Source organism: Peromyscus maniculatus, chromosome 6 (assembly GCF_049852395.1).
Source record: "Peromyscus maniculatus bairdii isolate BWxNUB_F1_BW_parent chromosome 6, HU_Pman_BW_mat_3.1, whole genome shotgun sequence".
NCBI classification, from domain to species: Eukaryota; Metazoa; Chordata; class Mammalia; order Rodentia; family Cricetidae; genus Peromyscus; species Peromyscus maniculatus.
This window is the reverse complement of record NC_134857.1, coordinates 66,423,504-66,436,006: the sequence shown is the minus strand read 5'-3', so window position 1 is coordinate 66,436,006 and position 12,503 is coordinate 66,423,504. Positions and strand designations below refer to the sequence as shown.

The following is a 12,503-nucleotide window of genomic DNA, read 5'->3' as shown; positions in this document are numbered from 1 at the left end:
AGCACATTTCCAGCACCCAGCACCCACTGGGGCATAGAGGCTACCATGATGGCTAGTACAGATATAGCATTAGCACAGGGCATCATATTAGACAATATGCTACCTATTTTACAGAAATTAAGAAAACTGTAGGTGAGCTATTTAACTTATTAATGTCAGGAATTGTCAGGTTTGTTCATTTGAACCCAAAGCCTGTGCTCATTCTAGTAAGACATGGTCCTTAATAGGTGGAGTACCCAATCTTCCCCCATCCACAAATAATTAAACGCTTCTGATAATTCAGGTTAATGACCATAATTAGCCTCAATTACAGAAACAATACCTTTAAATCCAAACCATACATTTAGCTCAGTAATACTTACTCCCAACTTACTTTAAAGAGAGAAAATAGAGATGATTAGATTTAATTATTGCCTGATAATTAAAGTATGTGTGGAGGAATACCTCATGAGGGGATGGCTGAAACATAGCGTAGGAGGCTAAAGTCATCTTTACACTGTCTGGTGGAGCCACTAAAAGTATATGGGGATTCGCATTTGTTCAGGTTTCCAGCTCCAATGAAAAACCGCTACCAAGAGGATGTCAGGTTCCTGTTTTATCCGCAGACAGGAAAACATTCTCAAAAGGAAAACAATGATTTAAGACGGGCAAGTGTTTGTAGTGAGAGTCTGGTCTGCTCTGGGGATCAAGACACACAGGATCATCCACATCGGTCACCTTCTGCAGGCCTCCCTCTGTGGCAGATCCTCATCCTCACAAGAAATGAACCATGTTATTTAAGAGTCTACTGTAGCCCTAAGCAAGTGAGCTGGACGCTTCCTTGCAGGAAGGGCACAGGGAGAATCTGGCGTGGGAGTGATGGGCTTCAGAGATACAGTTCCAATTTGAATCCACCAGTAAAGGTATCTGGCAAAGGCCTGAAGGAACGTGTATACCCTGGGGAGGATATCTTAGGAGAAACAGGTTCCAGGGGAAGGAGCTGACAGGGACCAAGACTATAAAGGGCCTTGTACCACAAAGCTGTTCATTTCTTCCCATTCCAAATTCTAATTCTTTAGACACCAGAAATCATGGTCTCTCTTCTGTACTGTACATATATACATTGGTTAAAATTGTACCAACAGGGGCTGGAGATTGGCTCAGTGATCTTCCAGAAGACCCAGGTCCGATTCCCAGCACCCACATGGCAGCTCACAGTCATTCCTCACTCCGGTTCCAGGGGACCGGACATCTTGTTCTGATCTCCTCAAGTACTGCATGCCCACGGTACACAGACACATACGCTGGAAAACATCCACTAAAAACACACTAACATTTTAAAAAATTTGTACTAATAGAATTCCGGGGCATTGATTTGTGCTGGAACTAACTTGGAAGCTATTTTGGCAAGTCAATTCTTGTACACCCAGCAGGGCAGATTCACCTTAACAGTTCCTGGGGGCTTTGTTTGGAAAATAATTTAAGATGGTTTCTTAGCTTATTCTTTCATGAGAGTTATTAACCCAATTTAAGAGAAGTAAACAGTAGGCCTGCCACTGCTCACCCTTAGGAATGCCTGCTCACGGGCTCTGCTGTTAGCTGGCACTCAGAGCTTGGACTGTAAGATGGGACCACCACCCCCTCTCCCTCTGCCCCTCCCTGACAGGGTTTCTTTATATAACAGCCCTGGCTGTCCTGGAACTCACTCTGTAGACCAGGCTGGCCTCAAACTCACAGAGATCCGCCTGCCTCTGCCTCCCGAGTGCAGGGCTTCAAGTGGGACCATCCTTAGAACTAAGAAATCACAAGAATCTGGCTCACATTCGGCACTTTCTTTCCTTCCAGACATCTGGAATTTTAGAATCCGTCAGTTTCTAACGGTGGCTATGTAACCAGCCTTAGTCACAGGAGTGGACAGAGCATCAGCATCTCAGGAAGCTTCCCTACTTAACAACATTCTGTGTGTGGTCTTAACTCATTGTAGGGCGACTGGATGCCTGTGTGGTGTGACTTCACTAGAAGATTCCTGGAAGCTTATGCCGGTTTCTGTCACATCGTACCCCATATGCCTTTCCTCTGGGTGGATTCTGTCTCATTTACTTCTGCAGTAATAAACCATAACCATGACTACTGCGTCCTGTGAGGAGTCCTAATGACTCATCTGACTTGGAGGTGGTCTTGGGGGCATGGGCATTAGAGAGTGGAGCTCGGTGTAAACCACGAGAGAGGGCTGGATTCCATCCTTAGAAAGTCAAAAAAAAAAGTTCAACCTAGAACCCACACGAGGTCCCTATCATATTCATAACCTTTATATTTTACCATTGCCTGTTAAATCAGAGTACAATTATAAGGTAACAGCAAACAGGCAAATAACCCAATGAGCTATACTTTTACTCCTTTCTGACTGTATCACACACAAAAGTGATTATGCCACCCTTTCCTTAATCAACACAATGATATAACCTTCAAAGAAGCAAGTGCTGCTGGAACTTCAGAGCCTTGACTTTCTCCTCATTTTTCACAGCGACTCAGTTCATCTTCTTGCTCCTGGCTGAGTGCTATTGGTTAATAACAAAACCACCAAGAGATCAAAACCGACATGATGCTTCTCCATAGTATTTTAGAGAAAAGCCAGTCCCCTAACTTCAAGTGTATGCTCCCGTACACTCTCGGGGCGCTGCAGCCTTGGACACACTGTACCCCACATGCCTGTGTTAGGAGGAATCAGTACCTAGGGGCCATGCAGAAGCGCTGCAGGCAGGAAGGAAACCAGAGGCTCCTGGAAAGCTGAGTGAGGATTCTGAGCGATACCCGGGACTGCTCTAGAACCTACAGCTCTAGAACCCACATATTTTTCTTTCTTTCTTTTTTTTTTCTTGGTGTCTCCTATAGCTCAGGTCGGCCTCAGACTCACTGTGTAGCCAAAGATGACCTTGAACTCCTGATCCCCTTGCCTTCACCTTCTCAGTGCTAGGATTACAGATGTGTACCATCTCTCCCAGTTTTATACACTTCCAGGAACTGAACCCAGGGCTTCCGGCATGCCAAGCAAGCACTCTACCAAGAGAATCACATCCCCAACCCTAAACATCAAATTTCTTCTTAAAGTAGATACAAAATTTCACTTACTGTATGAAAAAAAAAAAATCAACTAAGGAAGCACACACAAAAAAATCTAGTGTTATACCAATTTAAAAATGATATTTAGGGCTGGAGAGATGGCTCAGGGGTTAAGAGCACCGACTGCTCTTCCAGAGGTCCTGAGTTCAATTCCCAGCACCCACATGGTGGCTCACAACCATGATATAATAATGATATCTGGCACCTTCTTCTATATACATAATAAATAAATAAATCTTTTTAAAAAATGATATTTATTTTGCAATGTAGTCCTCCTAAGAAGTGTAACTGTTACATGTTCCTAAGGCCTTTGGGTACAGTTCTTTGCACAATCCACGCACCGCTGTATGAAGATTGAGCTGACTGGACAACAGACCCATCACAGACATATGTAACCTCATTTGCTTTAGTTTCAACGCTTTCCTGCCTGTCTTTACCAGAGGCAATGGTGATACGGAATACTCTGCCTGTTCTCAGAGCCACGGTCTCCTGTGCTCTTTGTCTAAAATCAACCTTCAAGAAAAACACTATACAAATTTACGGTGAGAACTCTCCAAAGAACCGCGAGAGAACACCTTGCTCCGGATGTCCGTGATGGAGTAACAAACGGCAGGTGATACACAATTTCAAAAGCAGACATTGATAAGTTCATTCGGATTTCTCCTAGGCTCTTGGAGGAGTAAATTAGGAAGACAGAGAAGAGCTTACATTTTTCTGGTTTGGCTGGGATTCGAATTACTGTAGGCTTCCTGGTGGGTGCTGGTGGAACGGCTTTCTCTTTTGTTGGTTCTGTTTTTGCGGGGAGCTGAAAAGGATCTAATGAAAAACATAGTTTATTTTACATGTTTTAGTTAACACGGACTCAAACAAAAAAGCCTCATTCATAATTGAAGAGTCATATTTTTCATGCCCCAGGGAAAACTATTCATGGATAAACAAAATCTCAGTTTGCAGAGACAAAAACAAAGTTGGAGCTCATAAAAGGAAATAATTTAGTACCCTGTAAATAATTCATATGGCTTTTCTTCCTCTCTGATGAGAGAGATCCAGGACAATCCTGAATTATGTAGAAGCTGGCTTTCAGGGGAGTGCAATCATTTCATAAATGTCTGCCTACAAATGAGGGGCAACTGCAACAAGCAGTCTTTCCAGACAGCAGCACCTCGCAGGCCCCGGGAGGGCTCTCCTCACATCCCTGTTCAGGGCTGCGACATTCGCTCACCAGAGGCCCCAGCCTCCTCTGCGCACGGCCTGACGCGAGGAAGGGGCCCAGCTGCTTAGAGTTAACTCAGTGAGGCTTTACTTCCATAACGTGCAAGTAAAAAGGGCTTTATTCCAGAAATAGAATATCTTCCTTCAAATATTTAACTTTGGGGCAAAGATAGATGATTTAGCATTTCTCCATCTTCACTAATTTAAGTGAATCAGATATGCCTAAGGTAAGTATTTTAAATGAAAACATAACTATAAACCTTTTTTTTTAAATGGAAAGGAATGAACTTTAATGTAAATGCTCTTTTCATTATTTTAGAAATTATGTCTATAAAAATGTTGGTATGTGGGTCTGGAGAGATGGCTTAGTGGTTAAGAGTACTTGCTGCTCTTGCGGAGGACCCAAGTTCGGTTCTCAGCATCCACATTAGGCTTGTAACTCTAGTTCCAGGGGATCCACCGCCTCTTCTGGCCTCCGTGGGTACCAGACACACATGCATGGAGGCACCCCCGCCCCCATATAAATAAATCTTTAAAAAAAGTTTGTAGGTGCATGCATATGTATGTGTGTGCTAGTTCACATGCATGTACACACAAGTACGGAGGCCAGAAGAGGATGCCAGGTGTGTCCTGCTCTATCATTCTTGCCCCCTTGAGGCAGGCTATTGTACTGAACCTGAAGTTTGCTGCCTTTCGGCTAGGCTGACTGGCCAGTGAGCTCCAGTGGTCTGCTTATCTTTGCCCCACTTTGGCTGGGGTTGCAGATGCACACGCCCACACTTGGACTTTGTGTGGGTGCTGGGGATTCACACTCAGGCCTCGTGTTTGTGCAGAAGGCACTCACACCCACTCACACACTCCATCTCCCCAGCTCCTATAAAAACTGTTTGGAAAGACGGGAACCCCAAGGCTTAGGAGGCAGGTCAGGTGGGAAAAGGCCTGTGGTGCAAGCGTGAGGCCCTGGTGCAGTCCCCAGAGTCCCTGTGAAAAGCTTGGTGCACTGAGGGAGCAGAGACACGAGGGTCCCTGGGGTTGGCTTGCAAGCCAGTAGAGCAGGAAAGGGGGCGTCAGGTTCGGTGAGACCCTGTGTAAGAAAAGGGAGAGAGCAACAGAGGAAGGCAGTTGATGTCAGTCTCTGGACTCTGCATGCACACGGGTGTGTGTAACACACAGACATACACACACACACATACACAGAAACAGACTCACAGACACATACACACACAACACACAAATACACACAACATATACATACACACACAGACACAGACACATAGACAGACTCACAGACACACAACACACAGACACAACACACAGATACACACAACACACAGACACACACAACACACACAGATACATACACAACACACACAGACATACACACACAGACACACACATCATAAAAATAATTTAAAAAAGAAAGACAGGAGACCTGAACATAAACAGAACAGCACAAATAAAACGATATGATCTGCAGCATCTCCCTTTTCTGTTACTTCTTCCCCGCCGCTGCGGCTCTGTGCCACCTCCTCGGCTTGCCGGAACCTGAACTACCAGCCTTCCCTACCCCTACAAGCTGCAGAAGCCTGACCTTGCCTTCTAACTATCCTCCGCCCTCACCCAGAACCTCAGCTGTCACACCCCAGTTTGCAGTATCTCTCAGGGCTTTTTTTTTTTTTTTTTTTGCTGGCAAAAGGACCAGCGAGTTTAGCAAAGGATCGAGGCTGGCAAATGTTCCGTGTGATCAACCCTATCGGAGTTGTTTCTGGCTGACGACGATTGCTGGGTGAGTTTGGAGGGAGGGAGAAGAAAACGTTGACAGTGAAATGCCTGAAATTGGGTTCTGGGACAATAAACTGCCTATACATTTTCACATTCCAGAGTAGGCAGGCGTGTGCGCGACACCGGACAGGGTGTGTGGGTGGACAGAGGAAGGAGGTCAACAGGTACTGTGGAGAGGCTGGCATAGGAACACTCAAAGCCAGCTTGCAGGAGAGGCTAGCCTCAGGAAACAGTGCCCTAAGTCCTGTACTCCGTAGAGGGCAGATCTCCACAATCCTGTCCAAGGGTCAGTCACACTGTCTTAGGATGAAGGCTGTAAACACAAGCAGCTATTCTACAGTGTACTTGTAAAGAGCTCTAAGTGTCCTAGCTTCCACTTTCTTCCTTCTTAGTTTTCATGTCACAAGCTGCTCTTAAAAAAAAAAAAAAAAAAACACAACACAACTGACTGGGTCACGTTCTTCTGGCAGGCATGCCTTGGTGAAAAGCAGCGTACCACCATGGCAGACTGGCAGGCATGGTGTGTTGATGGGCCCGGCTGTGCTTACTGAGTCACGAGGCCATCGGCATGTGGTGCTGGGCTGAGCTCCATGTGACTGACCACAGTCAGAGCGGACAAACGGCAGCACACACCAATCGAGGAGAAGAAAGGAGGACCCGAGGCCTGTCTTCATCTCGATGACGGCGGCACCCAGGGCTCTGGGCGCACCGGGCAAGTTCCCTCCAAACGAGGCACACCCCCAATTGCTGAAGCTTACTCCCCCCTCCCCCCTGAATGTGGGCAACCTACAAAGCAAGCATGGCGTGTCCCTTTGTGTTTGGGGGCTGTAGACACGGCCTGGAAGGCGGCCACATCACTGGCATCTGTTCAAAGATCTACAGTTTGGGCCTCATTTTTAGAAATTTACTCCATAAACAGAACACTGAAAGTAACTGTTTATGGGAGGATATATTGTAGGTTTTTGTTTTTTTAAAGAAATAAAACAAAAGCAAAATATCGGAGAAACAACCTATCAACCGGGAAACCCTGAGTTAACTCCAAATTCCTTTCATTTTATCATTGAAAAAAAAAATTGATGACAAACATTTAAAACAGTATACTGTAAGAACGAGCTTTAAAAAAAATTTTTTAAGTACTTTTTTTTCAGTGGTTTGGAAAATGGCTATAGTTTTAAAGGTGAAGATATTAGGTATAAGGAAACAATAGGTTGGATTGGACTATTAATCTGAAGAGATGTTGTCAATAAATCTCATTGCTTTGTAGCCAAGCATGGTGTTGCATGTGCCTTTAATCCCAGCACTCAGGAGACAGAGGCAGACAGATCTCTGAGTTCGAGGCCAGCCTGGTCTACAGAGTGAGATCCAGGACAGCCAGGACTACACTGAGAAACCCTCTCTCGAAAAAACCAAACATCAACAATAGGTGGTCACAGAACCTAACCCTCTAAAACCATAAGACCTAAATAAACTCTTTCTGTGGTGATATATTGTGTACCCAAATAAAATATGCCTGAAGATCTGAGAACAGAACAAGCCACTAGATTAAACATAGAAGCCAGGCAGTGGTGGCACACACTTTTAACCCTAGCATTTGGGAGGCAGAAATCCGTCTGGATCTCTGTGAGTTCAAAGCCACCCTGGACTACATGAGATTGACTCGGTCTAGGAGAGAAACAGAGCCAGGCAGTGGTGGCATACAACTTTAATCTCAGTACTTGGGAAGCACACATGCCTTTAATGGCTGGGTGGAGAAAGGTATATAAGGCGTGAGGAGACAGGAACTAAAGTCTTTCAGCTGAGGAAAGCTTCTTCAGGCTGAGGAGTCTTAGAGGTAAGAGGTGGCTTGTTCCTTTGTCTACCTGATCTTTCAGCTTTCACCCCAATATCTGGCTCCAGTTTTTTTTTTTTTAAATTATTATTAAAAGGCCATTTAGAATTTGTGTTACATCTTTCTTCTATGAGTTGCTTTGGTCATAATGTTTTGTCACAGTAATTGAAAAGTAACTAAGACATATATGCATGCATTATCTCCAATGTTCTTTACAACAGTGTTTTTTTTTTTTTTTGTTTTTTTTTTTTTTTTTGCTTTTTGAGACAAGGTTTTTCTGTGTAGCTTTGGAGCCTGTCCTGGAACTCACTCTGTGACCAGGTTGGCCTCAAACTCACAGAGATCCACCTGCCTCTGCCTCCCGAGTGCTGGGATTAAAGGCGTGCGCCACCACTCACCACTACTTGGCCTAGAACAAGTTCTTAATCTAGAGCCCAGGAGAGGTCTTGACATGCTGAATGTTGTACCTCAAACTGTTTGTACACAAACTACCGGGGATCTTTTGAAAGGAGACAAAAGATTCACAGTCTGCATCAGGTCCTCAGAATCCTGTGATCTACCAGTGGTTAACAACCTCATGGCGAGAATTCTGTCAGCGACTGCTCACACATGGCAAGACAAATGTGCCGTCCAAATCTAGGGACGTCAATGGCATTTTTCTGTGTTCTTCCTTTTAGTCCCTCAGATCAACACCAATTATTCTCCACGTGTCGCCGAACAAGCAGGCCCCTGTCCACCTATGCGCGGTCTTCATTACTGGGCCGGTAAAAGCCCTGATGATATAGCAGTCTTCCGGCCATTACCTGTCTGTGATAATACGCTTGTCACTGCAATTAGATCCCCGTCCCTGGCTTGCTTCTCTGTCATTCCTCTCCCTGGAGTTCTGCTAATAGCAGAGATGGGCAGCTAAACTATTATTCCGGTCTGTGCAATGGAGCCGACAGTAGACGCATTCTGCCTTTTTTTTTTTTTTTTGACAACTGGGTATGATTTGTAAGGGTGTGGAGTGGAATCGCTAATACTTCTTGGCTTTATTACATTAACCTGGAAGGCATTCTACCTAAGAAATGAATCCAATATTAAATTGTCTGTTTTATGAGTTTTCCTTTAATAATTTCTTCTAATCTTTACAATGTTTCCATAGTGTCAGTATTTTCTGATCTCTATTTCCTGAGATTAATATGGCAACTTCATTTTATGAACACTTTTATTAGTTTTTCATTATTTTTGAGGGAAGACAAAGAGAAGCAAAGACATATTTCTGAGTCTTCTTCTGTGTTCCTCCCCCCAGCTCCTGGCTGATGCCGGGACCAATTAGGCAAGGGTTCAGAGAGGCCATCAACTTTTATTTATAATGACAATGCCACGGAAGTACCAGGAAAGTCTCACAGAATCCCCAGTCAAAAACCAAACAAGAAATTCATCAGTCCCAGGAGTGGGACGGGGGCTGAGGTGACCCTGAAGGCCTCTGGAGGGTAACAAGGATGGGGAGCCACAAGGCCAGTGTGCACTCTGGAAAAATCCCTGGGGCGGCAGCCATAGTTCAGAAGATGATGAAAAGCTAGAGTGAGCCAGTTCAGAAGGAAGCAGCAGTAATCTTGGCACAGAGGCAGAAAGTGGGGTGACACACAGGGACGGGAGCAAGGAGGCCGTCCTGAGGATGGGTGACACACAGTGACGGGAGCAAGGAGGCCGTCCTGAGGATGGGCAGCACACAGGGACAGGAGCAAGGAGGCCGTCCTGAGGATGGGTGACACACAGTGACGGGAGCAAGGAGGCCGTCCTGAGGATGGGTGACACACAGGGACAGGAGCAAGGAGGCCGTCCTGAGGATGGGTGACACACAGTGACGGGAGCAAGGAGGCTGTCCTGAGGATGGGTGACACACAGGGACGGGAGCAAGGAGGCCGTCCTGAGGATGGGTGACACACAGGGACAGGAGCAAGGAGGCCGTCCTGAGGATGGGCAGCACACAGTGACGGGAGCAAGGAGGCCGTCCTGAGGATGGGTGACACACAGGGACAGGAGCAAGGAGGCCGTCCTGAGGATGGGCGGCACACAGGGACGGAAGCAAGGAGGCCGTCCTGAGGATGGGTGACACACAGAGACGGGAGCAAGGAGGCCGTCCTGAGGATGGGCGGCACACAGGGACGGAAGCAAGGAGGCCGTCCTGAGGATGGGTGACACACAGAGACGGGAGCAAGGAGGCCGTCCTGAGGATGGGTGACACACAGGGACGGGAGCAAGGAGGCCGTCCTGAGGATGGGTGACACACAGGGACGGGAGCAAGGAGGCCGTCCTGAGGATGGGTGACACACAGGGACGGGAGCAAGGAGGCCGTCCTGAGGATGGGTGACACACAGGGACGGGAGCAAGGAGGCCGTCCTGAGGATGGGTGACACACAGGGACGGGAGCAAGGAGGCCGTCCTGAGGATGGGTCACAAGTAAAGCCAGCAGGCGACGGTGACTTTAATAGATGTGAAACTGAAAGGAATCATTACAGCCAGTCTGCAGCAGTGGTAGGGCTTTCCTCTACAACCATGTTAGCCCTGGTAACATCCTCCAGGAGGCGGCATTTTATATACGAGGAAACAGGCCCTTGGAGGTGAAGGGAAGTGCTAAAGTCACACAGCAATTGTGTGAGAGCCTGCTCTACTCCAAATCCAAACAGCTAGATACTCTGTGACACAGTGAGAAGATTCAGGGATGGTTTCTGTCTCTACGGAAGGCTGTGCATGTGAGGTTGTCACCCAGTGAAGCGAAAAATACAGGGGGGTGGTGGTTTACAAGATAAACACTGGGCTCCCTATGACCTCACAGTCACGAGCAATGGTTAAAGTCAGGTGGGGCATACAAATTATACATTCTGCCAAAAGACGGCCCTGATAATCAAATGTTGTGCAATGAAGTGGAAGAAACCAAGACAGGGGAAAAAAAAAAAAAGGGCTGAGTGTGAAGTATGAATCTGCAGCCACATCGAATGTCGGCTGTTCAGCTTCCTGTGTGAAGCAGCCTGTCTGTATCTGCTTTATGATACGGAAGACATTCTCAGTGCTTTCACCAAGTTTCCACCCCACAGCACCTAGCAGGTTCTAAAAAGGCAACATCTGTTTGGCTTGTATGGTTTCCCCATCCCTGACCTTCTCTGACCCTTGTAACATCAAAAGGTTTAGCTAAGAAAATGATATTAGCAACAACCATAAAAAGGTCTCTGAGGTTTTGCTTTGTCCGGGGAGTCCTGAAAATGGTGGGTAGCAAACGTAATGTAAAAAATAAACAAGACAGAATAAAAAGACTGTTTGGGGGCTGGGGATGCAGATCAGTGGGCGACATGATGAATGAAACCTTGGGTTTAACCCCCAACGATACACAAATCAAAATGGACACACACACACACACACACACACACACACACACACACACACACACACCCTGGAGCCTTGGCTGGAAAAACAGTTTTATGACATGAGGCACTGATAGTCTCTCAGTCTGTTTACTTCATCTGCAAAGTGAGGCCAATGATGCCTTACTGTTTCTGTATTAAATCAAATTATGTTTGAGTTGTATGCATTAAATAAAAATAGTACCCATCACAGTGTTAGGACCATCAGCAGACACTTAATATAGTCTAATGGTTTCCTTCTGCTTTTGATGGATATGAGACATATCTTTTTGCTTTATTTGCCATGGCCAGTTATACTGTTGTGTGCATTAAATATTTAACAAATATGTCCGCTACCATGTATATAGTATGCAAGATTTTTTTGTCTGATTGAGACAAGTCTCAGATGTAGCCCAGGTTGTCCTTGAACTTGTGACCTTCCTAACTCAGCCTCCCTAGTGCTGTGCCTACATCTAGCTATCTTACTTGGCCAGCCTTTGGCTTTGAAATCGTGTGTTCTACACCATTCTGAGGCATGCTTAATATTTATAAGAGAACAGTTAAAATCTGGAAAATACTATTAAGTCTGTATGCCCACAAATGTCATCCAAATAAGCAAATAATAGTAAAGGGAATTTTATCAGTGATCTTCAGATCAGCTTAGTTTGACAGATCAAAGATAAGCTGTACATCACCGGGAGATAAGCTTTGCTATCTCAACAGTGCGAGGAAAGAAAACATTCTCTTGGCCTCTGGGAAATTTAATTATCCTGATCTTGGCAGCACACTGACAATTGTTGAGTCTTATTTACAGAAATTGGCATTGCCAAGATATACTGTGAGGATTATGGGAACCTTGCAGCACTTGGGTCCTAGCTTAGCACATCACTCTTGCAGGACCCCTCCTGGGTGGGCCCTTTGGCTCTCCATGAGGACCCTTGTGGGGTCATCACATTATTCTCTGTCTGTGAGAAGCTTCCATCTCCTTCTCCTACTGCTAAAGTCCCCAGACCCTTTCAATGTGAGGCCTGGACTTCAAACTGGTAATTAGGGAAGCCAGCCCCACAACAAACTAACCCCCAGCCCCATACAATAAAAATCAGAGCCGGGTGGTGGTGGTGGCGCACGCCTTTAATCCCAGCACTCGGGAGGCAGAGGCAGGCGGATCTCTGTGAGTTCGAGGCCAGCCTGGGCTACCA

At 46.0% G+C, this 12,503-nt stretch overlaps 1 protein-coding gene across 5 annotated transcripts in view; it reads right to left on the bottom strand.

Moving 5' to 3' along the window:
• Positions 1–12,503, bottom strand: part of Sh3d19 (SH3 domain containing 19) — a 169,984-nt gene that overhangs the window by 29,565 nt on the left and 127,916 nt on the right. For all 5 annotated transcript variants that reach the window (XM_076574343.1, XM_006985332.4, XM_042279230.2 and 2 more), the window contains one exon: positions 3,808–3,915. In XM_076574343.1, coding sequence (XP_076430458.1) covers positions 3,808–3,915 — 108 coding nt within the window. The remainder of the gene's footprint in view (positions 1–3,807; positions 3,916–12,503) is intronic.